General features: G+C 44.5%; 2 protein-coding genes across 4 annotated transcripts; both read left to right on the plus strand.

The window, feature by feature from the left end:
- The first annotated feature begins 3,096 nt into the window (after window positions 1-3,096).
- LOC100680332 lies at window positions 3,097-5,574 on the plus strand. Of its 2 annotated transcripts, none has more exons than XM_016983152.3 (6): window positions 3,097-3,294; window positions 3,500-3,655; window positions 3,844-4,137; window positions 4,640-4,810; window positions 5,018-5,341; window positions 5,420-5,574. In XM_016983152.3, the coding sequence occupies exons 1-6, from the start codon at window positions 3,219-3,221 to the stop codon at window positions 5,521-5,523; spliced, it is 1,125 nt and encodes a 374-aa protein (XP_016838641.1). In that variant the 5' UTR covers window positions 3,097-3,218; the 3' UTR covers window positions 5,524-5,574. The 2 variants fall into 2 exon arrangements, with proteins under 2 accessions (XP_016838641.1, XP_031780238.1); XM_031924378.2 differs by having other exon boundaries at window positions 4,646-4,810.
- A 309-nt stretch (window positions 5,575-5,883) lies between these two features.
- LOC100679990 lies at window positions 5,884-7,715 on the plus strand. Of its 2 annotated transcripts, none has more exons than XM_008219403.4 (4): window positions 5,884-6,166; window positions 6,395-6,466; window positions 7,113-7,196; window positions 7,278-7,684. In XM_008219403.4, the coding sequence occupies exons 1-4, from the start codon at window positions 6,115-6,117 to the stop codon at window positions 7,454-7,456; spliced, it is 387 nt and encodes a 128-aa protein (XP_008217625.1). In that variant the 5' UTR covers window positions 5,884-6,114; the 3' UTR covers window positions 7,457-7,684. The 2 variants fall into 2 exon arrangements, with proteins under 2 accessions (XP_008217625.1, XP_003425194.1); XM_003425146.4 differs by having other exon boundaries at window positions 5,956-6,166; window positions 7,116-7,196; window positions 7,278-7,715.
- The last annotated feature ends 10,406 nt before the right edge of the window (window positions 7,716-18,121 follow it).

Genomic DNA, 18,121 nt, shown 5'->3' on the forward strand with positions numbered 1-18,121 from the left:
GCGCGAGCGGAAAAGTCATTTGAAAAGTATTCAAACTTTATTCATTTTCCTGGTGAAAAAGGTTAAAGTGTCTGGCGCGTGTGTATAGTACGGGGGAATGCAATATAGCGGCAACTTTCAGGAGCCGAACTCGCGCGTATAAGCGCCGAGAGACTTGTCGTCGACTGCGACGACAACGCGAGGCGTGAGGCGCCCATTAAAAATCCATCCGATAGTTTTAAAATCTGCCTGACGTTTCTTCACTGTCTTGTTATTTCTTATTTTGTTTGATTTATCGTTTGTTACGTGAGTAATCGATTGTTCTTGGAATAATATTCTATAGCCGGCGATTGAAACGATTTCGGCGCTGCGATGAATCGATCGAAAGCCGCATTTGTCACTTTTGCGGAAAGTGGATTCCGAGACGTTATTATATAGGAATGAAGTCGTAATTGTTGACGATCCTCGCGCTGGGAGAAAGTTTCGAATGCTTAATTTCAGTTGCGGTTTCTCACAACCTTCTTGTCGCGGTGTATAGGGGACCTTCGATAATCCGATAAGTGAACCAGCAATAGAACTCTTTGGAAAGCGAAAGCTTTTACTAAACTTATCATACTCAAATATTTTGATTACACCTTCGCATATAGCTCAATAGTTGCGTTAACAGAATGTTTGTACTACACTTATTCAGTATAATATGTTTGCAACAATTTCTCTATTATAGTTTAAGAATTCGTTAGCAATTTAATCGAGTAATTAGTTTGCATATTGACCTACTTAACCGAAAGTTGCATTCGCTTTATACGCAAAATGTGCTTTATTCATCTCTTGTGAAAATTACCGACTCTATTACATTGCACATGGGTTACAAATATTACTCTACATACATCAGCTATATTAGCGTTGCGTAATAATACATTCGCAAAATGCGTTATGAGCTTAAAGTAGCTTTTTTCATTCCACTATGCGTTTTGTGCTCACGAAGAATAGATGTCCCAGATAGATTGTAAATATGTGCCAGGCTTTTTCGTCGGCCTCTGCCTGTTCGGTCGTGCCGTAGTTTTGTCAGAAGTAAAATCTGAAATGGACAGCGATGCGTCATAAATAGGCGTATAGGCGGACGTAAAATTCTCTTATTTGCATCTATATTATAGTCACCTGCAAGTTTGTCGCCATCGCTGTCGCTGCTTATCACCGAGCTTGATGTAGTCGGGCTGACTTCATCTTCTACAACTGAAACACGTTTAAATTATTGAAAATTTGCAGAAAAATGAGGTCACTGCTGAAAACAAAGATTTGATAAAATATGAGGGAAACGATGAATTCAAAACGTGTCGTTTTAGCGCGAGTGAGCTTTTCCATTTCCTTCCAATCAATAATGAGTAAACTATTGAACATCAATTTTTCGTAAATGGTCGGACTCACCGTATTGTGCTTTTTCATCTGGTACGTCTATTCGTACTATTGCTGACTGGGCGCAAACAATGCAGGCTACCAGTAAAGTGCTGAAAATAGAAATAAAATCAGTGAACTTTGATGTTCGACGATCCAACTGTACTTATTATCTTTTTTGGGAAAACTATGTGATTTTATGAGTAAAGCGTTTTACAAAATTGTTCAACTCGGCATTTTATTTTGTGAGAGCACATGTGCAAACTAACAGACAACTCACTGTAGAAACTACATTTCTTTTCTTTAAAAAGAACCATATGATGGCAATTCTATGAGATCCTATTTAAATAAATATATATATATATATATATATATATATATATATAATCTACAATTGTAGGGGAAAAACGATAAGGAATTCTATTATTCATAGCTCAGGAAACGAATAACCAGTGTTAGAGCGAAAAGCCCGTATGAATTATTTCGAATATTTAATAATAGATATAAAGTGCCGTCCGAACCGTCTATTAAACGACAGGTCAATGTATCACATTGTTCTCGCGTGATAATTATATTCCACTCAAACAAAGAAAGTTCATGGGCACGCGTGGCCTTCTGATCTGTTCATCCTAACCGAAGCCTTTTTAAAAGAACCACTTGGTGAAACCTTACGGTTTACTACAACTGTACACTTTCATTACTGGTCACAAAATATCAATAATGCTACATAATGCGTTTGTTAATTTTTTTTCAACATTTGGTTACCACGTGGTTTCACTTGGATATCAAAAAGTTGAAAGTCGAAGTATTTTTCTACAGGGCATGCCTTTAAACGTATCAAATTTAAGCGATAATTAGCGGACATGCTTGTCACGATGCTCTCATTAGTAAATTTATTAGAACTCGACTGCAAATTAACGCTTCGCAATCTGTTCAATATTCATTTAGTCATATTCGATATAAATCAACGCTCAAAATATCAAAAGCAATTGTAGTAGCAAACAGTTAATAAAGTTAAAGTGTAATTATTTAACAGCAAGCGCTCGACCAAAAAACGCTAAACAACGTTATACTCACAGAACGAAACAACGAGCCATGCTGTCGTATATATAAAATTGTGTATCTCTCAAGCCGCCTTGCTACAGACTGAATCGAATCAGTTAGCTTCGTCTCTTTAGCAATGCATTATCGCACCGGTATATCGTAATTAACATATCAGCTTAGTATTCTAGGTACGATATGAGCAAGAGGAAACTGCGCCTGTGAATCTGAATCACTACTATACACTTGGAGCGTTTTATTTCTCCATTGTTTGCGCTCTCCGAGTACAATACACTCATGGATATGTCCCATTGTTGAAATGTAAACAGAGAAGCGTAGACTTTACACACGTTGGCTTCTGTTGAATTTTTTACAGATTTTAGTTTGGAAAAAAATAATTCGACGAAAATTATTCCTCGACGACAAACACACAGCGCCGTCTTTTCCGAACACTTGGCACCGTTTCAATTTCTAACGCTTCTCGCACGAGCGCGACCCGAATTCGGGGATTATTAATTCGAAAAATTTTCATATAAAAGTAATTATACGTTATATGTATATACTGACGGAAGACGCTCCATTGACCCTGTTACGTATATTTTATCGGTCCACACTATATAGAGATGACGAGCTCGACGAGTCTCTCATATGAATGCCAATTTTTTTTCTTCGCGAGGAAGTAGCTAGATGTTGGCAGCGTTTTTAGAGCATCCAAGGTCTCTTACGAAAACGAAAATATAGTAGACCAGTATATTTAAACTTCCCGCCTGACATAGCATTCAGTGTAAAAATCCGCGGTTCACGAGATGTCAGCGCTTCACCATCGGCTCTTTTCGAGTGTCCAGTTGTTGTTTATTTTCATCGGCTGCATCTCCGCTGCTGGTAAATTTATTCCGTCACACGTTTATACTGCGCCGCGTTAAAATCGTTGCGCGACACGTCGAAACGTCTATATTTACAAAACGAAAAAAATTCTAGATGCTTCGAGGCGAGCTAGAGAAATTTAATAAAGCCGATCGAGAGAGCAGCGGGTTCTGCTCTTTTCGAATAAAATGTCGAATATACACACGCTTTTCATATATTCCAGTGGTGCGTTTCGGAAATGAGGGGGAAATGATTTGCATTCCTAATGCAACATTTCATATAGACTGCAACAGGTGCAAGTGCAGTCCGAGCGGAATGTCGATAGGCTGCACCGACTGGACGTGCGCGACTTTGCAAATACCTCACGATCTCCTCTTGAGTAAGCATAATGTATAGTATATTGCTTTATTTATAAGTCCAAGCGTACATTATAATCCCAGCCCGAACGAATATCGAATCAGATTTTTTTTCCTCGCCATACCAACCTCCCTAAAAGTCCCTAGCGAGTGACCCCCCCCCGTATATATATGTATAAACACAAATCACCATCCGCTTATCACCCCACAGACCTAACGCTGGACTGTCATCCCGGGGAGATATTTCTCTACAACTACCACAAATGCCTGTGCACCGGAAGCAAGCAGGCAATGTGCACCTCCGCCCACAACGAGCTCGCGCACAATCTGCGTCCCACGTCGGGCTCAATCATCTCATCAGGAAACTCGCCCGGCAAGTGTACTCCCGGCCTCGTCTTCAAGAACAAGTGCGACACGTGCATCTGCGGCGACGATGCCCGGGCCGCCTGTCTCGGCACTGGTTGCATCCGACACGCAGATATGCGTAGATTCGAGGGTCTGGACTGTACGTATTTTTTTATTCTGGACATACGGAGTACCTTAGCTATGCGTATTTAGGTGTCACTTGTATAGAGTTATACATCTGGCACGAATCGATACTCGGCTGGTACGTAAGCTGGCAGGTCGTCGATTGTTACGTTTTTTGTGCCTTGTGTGTTCGTTAGGGGGTCGGTCGATGATTTCTGCATCGGGTTATGCACGTATAATTATACATATAGTACTTATTGCGTTACGTATCCATGAAGTATACAGCTTGTTTTGCAGAACTTACGATATGTACGACGTCGTAGCTTCGCCTATTTATAGCAGCTGCAACTGGTTTTTGGTACTTCAAAACAAGCTAGCGCGACGCGCATTGTGAATACCGAATCAAAACGCGGCTCGTCGTTTTATATCTGGTCAAAGAACGTCGCTCACTTTCGAGAAAATGCACATATCGCATATCTAAATAGAAAGCGTAGAAAGTACACAGCTCCCACGTATCGTTATAATTTTCCTCCAATAAGTTACAGGTAATTACCCGCATCGCAAGTCGACTTCGTCGGAGAAGCTATGCGTTCCATACTCAGTCTTCTCCGTCGACTGCAACCAGTGCGTTTGCAGCGACGATGGCCTCTCAATGTCGTGTGACTCATACCCCTGCCTCGGAGTGGAAATGCGCGACGAGCAAATGCTAAGTACGTCGTTACGATAATGTACTCCATCATACGGCATCCTCCTCTAGCGAAACTCGCCTAATTAGGAAAACGAAAGCTAATCTCCGCCTTCAGCTTGAATAAAAGAAAGCCCAAGTTCCACCGCATCTTCCCCAATCTGCATGCGCATAATCAAGCGAAACTATATAAAACTAATAAAAAAAGAGTCGTCGCCGCATCTGTCTCCAGACATAACGTTCCAGTGCGAGGCCAACAGCAGCTTCCTCTACAACGGCTACGAGTGTCTCTGTTCCTCCAGGGGCAAAACGGCCCTCTGCAGTCTCGCGCAGTACGACAAGAGCAAGGAGTTTCGCGAAGCGGGAAGGAAGGTTTACGCCATAGCCGATTTTGCCGAGCTTTGCACCCCCGGTATGGTCTTCAAGGACAGGTGCAACGTCTGCATCTGCGGGGCTGACGAGAAGGCGGCTTGTGTCGGGATCGACTGCGACCTCAGCTGGAAGTACGGCAGAGCGTCGGAGGAGGAAAAAGCGCAGGGGGTTAAGGAGAGGACAAGTGAGTGTGTATGATTTTGTTTTTGGAGTAAGGATGTGTGCAGGTATTCGAGAGAGAGAGAGATGGTTTGTGTTTTAGTACCCAAGGGTGAGATCTGGACGCAGAGGCTCAAGGGATCGACCAGGAAATTCTGCAGGCGTAATGGAGCGTCCATGTATTGCAGGTATCTCAGGGACTTTTAGCGATGAGTTTGCGGTTGTATTTGTAATTTGAATAAAGTCATTGAGAAATAACGTTGCTGCGTTTTCATTTCATTCTGCGAAAATAATCGTAACAGCGTTTATCCTGAAACGTCTTCTAACAGCAATCGATGATAATTCGATTATCGGCATAACCGATGACTCGAGGAAAATCCATTGAACGAATCATTCAAACTACTTCTGACAAATCAAAAGTTGAGTCACGCTAAAAAAAACGAGCGAATTTTCAAAAGCCATCCGAACCAGTTACCGTTCCACCCACGCATCTCAACTCAACGCAGCTTTCGGCCGCGCGTGTTCGCGCGCGACGATCTTTCAAAACTCGTCGTACTTACGCGTCTACGCAACAACGATGGAAAGTGCAGTAGGAATCCGTTAACTCGCTCTCTGCCCCACTTCTGTCCTTACGAGCTTCATTAGCGGAATATACGAGCAGTCGCGAGAGCCGATCCGCTTTAAGAGGAAGCGACTTGGCCGGTTAGTTTCAGTGTTACGTCGACCTTGACTGTTGTGCCTTCTGTTCAGCTCCGACTCACCTCTACATACGCCTTACACACGTATACACATTACACGATGGCGAAGTTGGCGATCCTCTGCTCTGCTGCTATTTTCTCGCTGGTGTTTGGTGAGAGACGGCTTTTTGTTGATATGCGTGTTTGTATGCGTGTGGGTGAGAGAGTATACTGTGCAGAACAGCTTTTGTGTGTATGAGAGAGAGAGAGAGAGAGAGAGAGAGAGAGAGAGAGAGAGAGAGAGAGAGAGAGAGAGAGAGAGAGAGAGACGAGTAATGCGTGTATGCACACAGAGTGCTCGATGATCGATTGCATTGTGACGGCTTGGCTATTGTTTTCAGCTGGAGGTGTAGAGGCCGGAACGATACAAACGCGGTCTTACAATACCGGGAGAGACGTTTATTACTATACAGGTAAGGATTGTGGGTTTTTAGTTGACGGTTGTTATTTTAGCGTCGAAGATGTGTGAACTTGGTTGATTTTTCTATTAGTTGTGTATGCTTGTAAAATTGACCCTTTATAGTTTTATTTCTGTCTTAGCTTATCGAATAACAGCTAATCACTATAAATAACAAGCATATGTAGAATCCGTGAAGTTAACACTATTCTATAATGAAAGCTCGAGAGGTGTCGTCGGGTCGACTTGTTCATTGTTCAATACACGAGATACATTATAATTATTTCTGATATGAATTTATAAGATAAAATAAATGACGCTTTATTTAAACATTTCATTAATAAAGCATCCTCGTGTCTTACAGTGGATTGCACTTACTCGCATAATAATACATCGGCTATAAATAATCGTTCACGGCTGCATACAATAGCGGACTTTGCGCATAATTGACGATTATACGATATAAACCCATTAGTCGCTTTCAAAGAATCAATCAACACCGTGTATACATATAAAAAAAATAATCTCCCAGCATAAACATCGCCCACTCGACGTCCATCAACCTCAAACCCCATGAAGCCTCCCTCACATCCTCTATGAGCCAATCCCAGCGAATTATAATCGCCAGACAGTATACCTATAGAGAAAACTCGTTTGATTAGCAGCTGGTATGCCAACTCCCCGGTACAACCGTCGAGTAGCTACGGCCAGCGTCGACGCTACTGAAAAATTCGAACCGTATCACAGTACGTATATACATATTTCATATATGGATTATTCAAACGAATCCGTCGATTATTTTTTACATTCGATAATTAATTCCACAGGGTACATCTCCTGCGTGCCGAGGACCTTTCTGTTCAGGATTTGCACCCTGTGCTTCTGCACGGACGTACCGAGCGTCGCCGTCTGCTGGGATTACAAGGGCGAGAAGTGCGCGAAGACTCAGAAGCTCGTAGATCAGCAGAATAACGCGGTTAACAACGATCCCAATGGTGTTTGGTGATTTTTTTTTCTCCTCGAGGGATGATGCGTAAATGAGAATTATTTATTGTTGAGAGGGGCGCGTAGTTCTGTCTGTTAGGTTTTTCAAACTTATAGTGTGCTGTACCATTTTTGGCATTTTATTTATACACACTATATCACGATTATAATATAGTATTTAATATAATTAAAGATTATACATGTAATATCCGATGTACATTATACAATATTATAGACTAGACTTACGCAGTGAATAAAGTGTTTTTGTATACATTAAAAAACTGGATGATCCTCATGCGCGCACTTCATACAGCTACCATTCGATCCGCCAAATAATAATCCCACCCTATATACCTATCGAGATCGATATATCGTATAGAAACGCCGCGGCGACTAGTCCAAACCGCGCGCGATAGTCACCGCACGAAAACCATTTCCCGTTAATTTCAGTTCCGAAATCGCTAATTACTTCTCCGCCGGATTCGAATCCGGATTCCCATATCCATATCGTCGAGCGAGAGAGAAGTCGATGAATTTTTAATTGCACACGGTATAATCAGCGCCGGGACATTAAAGCCGCGTGTCAATAAAGATGAGCGTGTACATGGATGACGCGATGCATTATTACCCGCTGCGAAATTCGGGGAAGCTGCGGAAGCGCTGCACATTACGATCGATTATGTGGGAGCCGATGCGCTTTGGGATTATTTATTCAGGGCTCCGAGAGTGATGGACGAGGTCTGACGAGGAGTTTGGATAATGATGTGGCTGCAGGCTGTGTCCAGATTATCCCCGTGCGTGTGTAGGAGAGCATCGAAGTTATATAGCTCTCGGATGTGAGGCGATGATGCGTTTGCTTATTGTTTTTACAGACTGCCTGTAAGAATCCATTTTCAGCCCGAATGTTGCGTCCGAATAACAAAGCTGTAACCCACAAGCTCGCGTTCTACGCATACCCCGGCGGCACATAACGCGCCACTATATCCACGACACTGAAAAAGCTCGCCAGAAAGTCGAGGAAAAGAATCCTTCTCGCATACGTCCCATACTCTGATACTGCGCGTCGGCGCACGTAATTTGTTACACACCGGCACGCCAGTCCACTCCCTCTCTACATACACACACACGTACAAACTCTGCTCTTATACCCTAAGAAATGTTATTAGCCGCGACATTCCCGTCACGACGCGATAGTTCGCAAGGGAGCGATAAAGCGACGTGCGCCTTTCTCTTTTTCCACGGCTTTTTTTGAGCTCTCTCTCTCTCTCTCTCTCTCTCTCTCTCTCTCTCTCTCTCTCTCTCTCTCTCTCGATCTGCGCACCGCGAAAATAAAAGGCGATAGTATAGTGTGTAGATAGAGCAGTCTTGGCACAGCGGCGACGAGATCGGTCGCGACTAATCGAAATGCAAATTGACGCGACTCGCTGGGGCGAAAATTAATCGCATCTGTCGGGAAATTTCGGACGTACGGTGAATTTAGCTCCGCTCGACCCGACGTCTTTTTTTCTTCCGTCTATATATATATATATATATATATATATATATATATATATATATATATATATATATAGCTGTGCTGATGTGCTGTTTTTTTACGAGGCGAGACTTTTCGTCGTGAAATAAGTATAGTGAACATTCGTCGATACGCGTGCGCTAACCGTGTTTGCATTTATTTCTGTAACTTTATACGATATATACTGGGCGAATGGCGTTTTGCGTCGGAAACTGTTTTCACGACGAGCGAGTGTTATATAGTCCCGCAAAGCCGCGAATGCGTGTATACAACGTGTGTATTGTATAACAACGAGCTGTGTTTGAAATATTGCCGCCGTTTCTATCACTCTCTACATTTGTGACCCACATTCGAGAGATACGAAGATTTGCGAAGGAAACGTTGCGGTTACGGGCGATCGTTCGGGTATAGCACACACACAAGCCTTTTTATGATGTACCGGCCGTACAATACGTTATACGTGTACGCAAATCACAATACATTTGACGGGTTAGTTGAAACACGTTCGCCGAATCGTTAGCTGCTTAAAAACAAAGTTTCGGTCAATCGAGCAAAAAAAAATCGCACATGCATTAGTTTCAATACACACACGCCGTATATTTTTCGGGGCTATAATAAACGAAACAGAGAGAGAGAGAGAGAGAGAGAGAGAGACTTTGACGCTTATCAGAAAAGTTCCGACAGCTCTCCGATGTCGGCTCTCTGACGCCTCTATTCCCGCGGCTACGTTTAGCCGTGTTTACGAAAGTTTTTCCCGACCAGACTCGGCATTCCGTTGTCGCAGCGGGGGCTCTATAGAATAAAACGGAGAGTATTTGCATCAGAACTTTCGATTCGATTCGGAATTGCATTAGAATTATTCATGCGCCGTCACGTCCGTCGTGTTATTCGGCTAATTATACACATAGGGATGATAATGTGGGTAAAACAGGCATATCCAGCAGCGTTTCAAATTACCCGCCAAAAATAACGAATGAAAAAAAAGAAAAGCCTCGACGGCACAGCTAGTCAACGGTCCGTATACACACAGCGAGCTGGAAATAGGCTAAATCTCGGAAAGTCACGAGCCGCTGATGATATTTTAATTTTACAGGATATTAAGGTCAAGTAAAGCCGAACGAAGCTTCTTGCGCGTCAGCTCTCGCGTGGACTGGTGGTGCAGAGCAACACTTGTACGGTTGCATGACTAGCGAGAGCAAGAGACTTCCGGGGCCATCATCGCAGCCGCCTCGAGCTATATAACTCTCGGGGAAACTTGGGAGCGCGAGATTCCCTTTCGTCTCTGCTAAATGGTATGTGTGTGTACGAGTGTGTATGTAGTCTTGGATATGGCTTTGTGTGCGGGTGACGCGGATCCTGCAGCGCTTATCGATTGTCTTGGATTCTTGGGGTGTGTGTGTACAAGAATAGAAGGCTATATATATAGGTGTTATGAAATCGTCGATTGATTTCGCGTGGATTTTTACGATAGATCGCTTCGGTCTCTCTTTCACGGCGTTTGTTATATTCTGTTGACAAGCGGTGGAATATCGGCATTTTTTAGATAGCGTCGAATTGATTTTTCTCTAGTTACTACAGCGGGATTCTTTTTTAACGAATAATACTAATAGGTTACATCAACAGCTCTGTATATTCGTATACCCTGTCGGGGGAAATCTGCCGGCATTTCGTATTTTCAACTTGAAAAAATCGCAGCGTACGACCTTATCACCGCGTACAAGTAGCGCATCTCACAGCATGTGGCATCACCGCGAACCTAATCGAAAATCCAAACCAAGACGGATGACCGCGCAGAAGATCCAAGTGCGAATCACTTTCTTCCTCTACTACACTTGCAGCGAACCGATTTCTCAAAATTCCGCACATCAATCCGCACAGCATCGAATCTCGAATACCAAGTGCTCGTCGACACGAATCTCCCATCGACGATCTCGCGGCTAAACCAACAGTCGGCTCCAGCAGCGCAGTCCTCGCCCAGACAGACAGGCAATCTCCGCAACTAACTCCCCATTAATTAAGACAAAGGAATCCGAGCAGACTGCGCCGCGCGGCGGCGGTATGCTGATATATATACTCAGAGACTATATCGGGCCTCGATCGACGCGATAATCTCGAGGCGAGCGTCGCGTCTGATGATGCTCTCGCGTCACTATATACTATATGGTATTGTTCGCGAGTACGTATATAGTCTCTATATGCAGCAGACATCGAGTTGTGCGAGCTTGTCACTCACCGGACTCGCTCGATAATACTCGACTCTCGCGGGGATGGAGAATGAAGCGAGTCGCGGTTCAATGGCTCTGATGGGAATGCGGCCGAAACAGAGCTGGAGAAAGAGATGAGCTTTTCTGTGGGGTGAGAGAGAGAGAGAGAGAGAGAGAGAGAGAGAGAGAGAGAGAGAGAGAGAGAGAGATGTATAGGCACGCAAGAGGGGGGATACTGACCGTCGGGGTGTAATTGTATGCGATGCGAGGTTGGGGGCTGCTTTTCAGGTGCGCTTGTTATTGGCGAGAGTAAATGCGGGGTGGGAAGGGATATGGGAAACGCGATGCGCTTGGCTTGATGAAGCGGCTGCTTTCTCCTGTAAAATCGACCGTTAATTTTCAGCCCTCTTTGTCTTCTCTATAACAGCAAAATTAGTAGAGTGTAGCCATTAAAATGTGAAAAAATAACATGTACCTACTACAAGAAAACGCAGAAACACGATCCCACATCAGCGAAACGTCTGACCGAACGCAGGCACACTCCACTCGGCGGCTCGAACAGCTCGCCTCAGGGCCGTATTCCTCGAGCTTCTAAACGCCCTCCGCTTCTCTAAAGCATGCAAATCGATGCGCAAGCTCGAGCAAAGCCAATAACTGTATTCGCAAAACGGCTATCCGAGCCCCGACACTCTGCCCTCGATGAGAGGAAGGAAAAAAAAGGGGAAGCGTATATAGTCGCGAAGGAATAAGAACAAAGTCGACTGCAGCGCGCCGCAGCCAAAAGAGACACCCACACATAGACAGTGCACAGTGTCTCTGCTCTCTACAGCGACGGCGACGATATCGATTCCGACGGCCAATTAGGGCTAAAAGGCCCTTCTGGGAGAGAAAGAGAGAGTTTGTGCTCGGCGTCTCCTCCACTTTGCCCACCTACTCGCGATTCTGTTGCAGCGTCGCTCGCGGATGTAAAGCACACGAGAGCTTTTTCTCATCTCCGTTGTGTCGTGTAATGGGGTTTCCCTATGCCGCTACTATATATACTCTGCTGTACGGAGACTAAGAGAGCTAGAGAGAGAGAGAGAGAGAGAGAAAGGATTTGGCGAGCCGACTGCATGAATATGAATGCGAATATCGCTCGGCGGTCGGGTTTGCTTTTAAATTGGCTGGAAGTTGCGCGCGCGTGGAATTTTCTCTCTTACTCTCTCTTTTTTCGAAAGGTTTGTTTCTAGGAAGCCCGACGTACTGCGTTATTGAATTTTTTACACCGAGAGAAATTCCGAGCAAATGTGTGTATATATATATTTTTTTTAGCAGCGACGCCACTCTCGTATATACTTTATGCAGGGCACTTCAGTTTTCATTTTCTCTAATTAAGTCTGACGTTTTATTGACTCGCCGAACTCGGTATCCATCTTACTTTCTGTACGTCTTAATTCGCCGCTCCGTTTTCTTTATTCAACGAAAGTTCATCTCTCGCCTTGAATTTCGGCTATTTACCCGCGCTCCCGCGTTACTTTCCTCCCTCCCACCCCTCATTTCGCTAATTTGAATAGTACAAGCGTCTTGCGAGTTCCCGGGATCGAATAAAAGTATCTCGAGCTGTGCACTGCAGGGCTAATGAAATATTCCCTCGAGTCGGCCTGCATAATTCGCGAATTCTCGAAAAAAGGGAGTCGAATTTATCCTGATGTAAAAGGGCGCAAACGCGTTTTATTTATACACACCGAAAGAGCTGCTGCATTCATCGGGTAATTCGGTCCCTTTTAACTTGGCTAGTGGCACAAAGTGAGGAGCGTACGTTGGAATGCTTTGATTTTCCAGGTGATTCATATACCCCATTGCGGGAAATTTATTATTATTTATTCGGGTCGCCGATTTCGGGTTTGCAAAATTTCGCAGAGGGAGAGAAGTTTGATCGATTTTGGAAAAGCGCTTTTCACCGCGGGGGATATCGAATTCGAATTTATACTTAAAATAGGGTGGATTCGAATAAAGGGGTTTAGATCTGACTGAGCGACGCTTTTTTTGCAATGCTAACAATTACTTACGGTAAAAGCTCCCTTCGAAACTCCAGTCGCAGAAAAAACATCAAACACCATCGAATCCCCCCAAGGGGCCCGAACCCTTTCAATTTATCCTCCAAAAGGATACTCAGCACCATCCTCGACCAGAGACGAAAAAAAAGAACCATCCCTCAGCCGACAAGAAGCAGAAGAAAAAAAAAGTAACGCAAAGCCGCCAACAAAAGCAATAACCCGCGAAAAAGCCTAGAGAAAGCTGTGCAGTAGACGATGTAAGTCAGTCGCCCTCAAAATCCCGACGTGGATATTCCAAGCGCGTCGCACTTTTCGCCGACGCGACCTATGCACTTTGTCTCTCTCTCTCTCTAGCGATATAATTCCAGGGGCGGCGTCTTGTTAGGCAAAATAGCTCGGCCAGACTGTTCCCTCTATATCCGCGAGTGGAATAAGGACGAAGTCGAAAAGGAGAACGGCGCGTATATGGAAGCCGCGCGTTTATTCGGCTCCAGTGTGGAAATGCTGATTTCCAGAGCTCGACTCGTTTTTATACCTCCGTCACACCCTTAACTTTTCCTCGATCCTTTCTCTCTTTCTCTCTCCTGAGGAGAGACCACGTGGCTCTCGCGAGAATTTGCATATAAACTTTCGGAGAGAGAGAGAGAGAGAGAGAGAGAGAGAGAGAACATTGGAATGTTACCCGAGAGACGATGTTTATCTCGAGGACCTTTTATTCTCCGTCGGCAGTCGTTCTGATTAAAGCTCCGCAAAAGAAAGAGAGAAAGAGAGAGATATGTATAGATGTATAACTGTGCGAAGAAGACGGGTTGCCCCGGCAAATCCTTCGGAGATTGAATTTTCGGCGGAGGGAAACACGCGCTGCGTATATTATCTACGTTCGAGAGCTGTTAGATAATCAGATTTTATATTCGTAAGCAGGCGGATTAGCATAGACCTGCTTTGCTGAATTAATTTTTCTGCTTATATTTATACACATACGAATCGAGACGGAGTATACACGTCCGATTGACGAAAAATCAGAATTAAAATAATAAAAGCACGAGCCAAATCTTTTCGTCGATCGCTTCACGGCTCAACGCTCTCCCGTCCCGCGGAAGTATAGAGTCGTACAAAGCCGCCGGCAATTATAAGCGGCACTTAACGAAAATTATGAAAACGAAGTATACACACACACACACACACACTCTGGCCGACACGCACGAGCATGACGTGACAGTTATCACGGCTCATTAAAAAGCCTCTCTCTCTGAGCTGACACGAATCTCTTACTCCTCCCTCCCCTTCTGAAAAAAAGCTCCGAACGAAATAGCCCGTATAAAAGCTCATTAACGATCCTCGGGCCACTCGGCGAATCAATAAGTGCCTGCCTAATTCTCGGTGTGTAATAGAAGCGTCGCGCGCGAGCCTTTAAATAAATCATTGCCGGCGATAAGCCAAGGGCGCAACAAGGATCGCGATAAGGCTGTAGCATAGCCTAGTCCAATGTAGTCACTTATACAATATACAAAAATGTTTATTCGCATGCGGTGTGTATATGCTAGAGGGAGTAGAAGAGCTGCCTCTGGCCTAATCCCATTCGTTTCATTCCCCGGAGAAAGAGAGAAAGCTTTGACAGCAGTAGAGAGAGAGAGAGAGGATGTTTTTCCGCGGAGAGAAGACGAAGCGGCTGCAATCGTCAAACATCATGAATATCATCCCGCTGTGCCTAAAAAGGTAGCCCCTTGAAAGAGAGACACGGGCCGGCCGGCGATATAAATAGGGAAAATAACCCGGCGGGAAAGACAGAGGGAATGATAAATAGACGAGATGCTCGCAATAGAGAACGTGTGTCTGTGTACGCGATGCGTAGGTATGATAAATAGAATAGACGCGGATGGAATTTTTCCGCGGCGAGAAACATGACTCTACTCCGGCGCTGCGTATACCGGAGTATAGAAATCCATATTTAATCGAGCGAGACGAAGTTTCGAGAGGACGTTCGTTCTCTTTTTATTTATTAAACTCAGGGATCAGGGAATGACTTACCGCAGTGATTAATCGCTTTGACGAAAGTTTTTTGCGAGACCAGCCGGCGGCCGGGAGGAAAGTTCCCGCGAAGACTCTTGTAAAACGAGGAGAGAAATAAGAAAACTTTTTTTCCCAGCGATTCGCTCTCCCACAGCTGTAAACAATCGCGCAGCGCAGGTATAGGTATTAAAATTTTCGGCTGCGCGTAATCTACAAAGTTTGATGGATTTATGCTTCTCCGAGATATATAATTGGTTAGGGTATCGAATTACACGGCCCTGTTTTTCAAATTCAAATCCAGTCGTCGGGGCTATCTTCCGCGAGGGATGAAGATTTAAGTAAATTAAGAGCAGCTTAATTGCTCAAGATAGTTCGGAAGTGCATATTTCAGGCTCGGCGTAACTGCAGCAGCGCTTAAAAATATTGAAGAGCCGCGCGTTAATTTGAGGCCCAGGATCACCGCGAAAGCACTTGAAAACTTTCGAGGGTTATACGCCGCTCAGGGTATAAAACGAATATTTAATATACCGACACACTTACGGCCGATGCTGCGGCAAAGGAAGACCGTGTGTACCTTTTTCGAACAAAGGCGAGCGCGTTTACCGACTTTTTCGCTCTGATTTCGGGGAATTAAAGAAACATTTTTCGTTTTTTTTCTTCAAACATTGACTCTACTTTCAGCGACACGTGTATACGGAAAAGGTCGTTGTATGGGAATCGACGAGGGGAAAAAGAGCTGAATTCAAATTTTTCGAAGTTGTAAGGCAGACGTGCGTATACGTGCGCTGTTATATCGACGAAAGCGCTACGTTCGACTGCGTGGAATCATCAATCATATACGACTGGTGTGTAAAAACGGTATCACTGTATACAGGCGCGCGTGAACTCTTATATGAAAGAAGCCACGGCCTCGACTGTGCGAGATGGGAAGTTTATTTACCGGCTAAAAACAAGAGCCTGGAAGTTTGATGATCTGCTGAGTTATTGGAATTTTCAAAGAGTTCTTGCAAAATTTCATGATTTATTCTTGGAACGTAGATTAACCAACTCTTTTTTCAAAACGATATGAATGTTATTTTTATATAGCACAAGCGGCTCGTTTAAGCAGCAGGTCCAACAAGGCGCAGCTATTATATGCTCTAGTAGGAGGGCGGAAAGCTCCTATGCGCCACCTATCGTCGCTTACGAGAGACACGGAGCATATTTAAACGGTGGCTCAGGCACCAGTCCAAAACTCCTACGATCAACGCCCGTACTTATATACGAATACAAAGTTTTGTTGCAAGAATAAGCGCATTTTGACGCGTGAAAGTATAAGTAGTATTTTACAGTGACGTACACGAGATATTACATTTTAATGGGTCTTTATACAACTGTCCAATAATTCACGGGATAGCGAGTATCCATAGACGGACGTACGACGACAAAACATTCGCATTAACGTAACGTCCACATTACAGCCGCAGTTATACATCGTCGGTATATTGCGTTCATTGATAATTAAACGAAGCGTTGAAATATAATACTCGTATAACACGCACACTGGCGGTGAAATGAATTGGAAATCCGGTAAAACGTATACCGCTATCTACATACCTTCAATGCGAGTGTATTGCGAGCACGTGAGTTTTCCAATTATTAAGTCTAATCTGACGCGACGCGTTAAAAGCGTCAGTGAGCTTTGCAATTTCGAATCTATATACGATTCACGATTAAATAGCTCGGTAGATGTGCATTTATGAAGCGTGTGTCGGTCATCGACAAAAAACTACTCGTATCATGAGACGATTCGATTCACCGACGAAAACCCTACAAACTCGGTGTAAAAAAATTGTGACATATAGCAGGTCTCCCATCGCCATAATAAACACATATCTGTGCACCATATACAAACAACGCGCAGCCGACAGGAAAAAACCTCTCCGATTACCATCCAAGTACACAAATCCCATCTCGAAAAACCAGCGAAACTACAAGCGCCCCGAAAAAGACCACTACACACACACACACACACACACGCTCTCCCCGTCTTTGTCCGCGTCGACCCCTCGCGCGCACTTTTTAGCAAGTGCACATAGCAGCAGCAACGGCTGCCAAGAAAAACTAATCATCCAGGGCGACAGTTGGGGAGTGAACCGCCGGCGCTACTACTACTACTACGCGTACACTACACTACAGTGCTCGACTCCCCTGTGAGCTCTCACCCCTCCTTTCGCAGTGCATTTAAGCACACCACGGCGAAATGGAGCTCAGGCGAAAAAGGGGCAGTTCGCTCTTTCGATTTTGCAGCTCGAATACGAGAGAGCGCGGTATGTGTGCATAGATGTAAGTGGGCGAATTCTGGATATGCCGACAAAGTTCCTGGATGGAGTGCGTGTGCGATTTATCCTGCAGTATAGGAGGTTATCGAAAGGCTCGCTTAAAATATATCCTCCGCCGTGTACACGTATTACGTTATAGTAATCGGATTTCGCGCATCCCCGGCACTTTTAAATAATTACCGCTGTCCTCCAGGCGTGTGTTATAATAACGATCAATTTATGCGTGCGGCGAGTGTGTCGGATTTAAAATTAATAAAAATCCGCGACCAAAATGAAGTCAATAACGTTCGTTACACGAGCTCTCGCGCGTAATTATCCGCCGACCGAACGTATCGTTAACTCGATTTCGCGGAATAATAACCGTCGGCGAGAGTACGCAAACATCCCTCCCCCTCCCCCCTCTCGTCCGTCAATAATAATCCGCGTTCGAGAGAAGAAAACGAGAGCGAGATCAAAGGGCCGATAACAGCCGTCGCGGAAAAAGCGTTTTTCGCCGCGGCCCCCACGAGCAGCTCTCTGTACTGCGAAATCCAAGAGCAGCAGCAGCGGCGGTGGCATACACCCCCGAGTAAGGTCCGGAGCATTCGATAGCTCATCGCGCGC

This window comes from Nasonia vitripennis, chromosome 2, assembly GCF_009193385.2.
Source record: "Nasonia vitripennis strain AsymCx chromosome 2, Nvit_psr_1.1, whole genome shotgun sequence".
Taxonomy (NCBI): domain Eukaryota; kingdom Metazoa; phylum Arthropoda; class Insecta; order Hymenoptera; family Pteromalidae; genus Nasonia; species Nasonia vitripennis.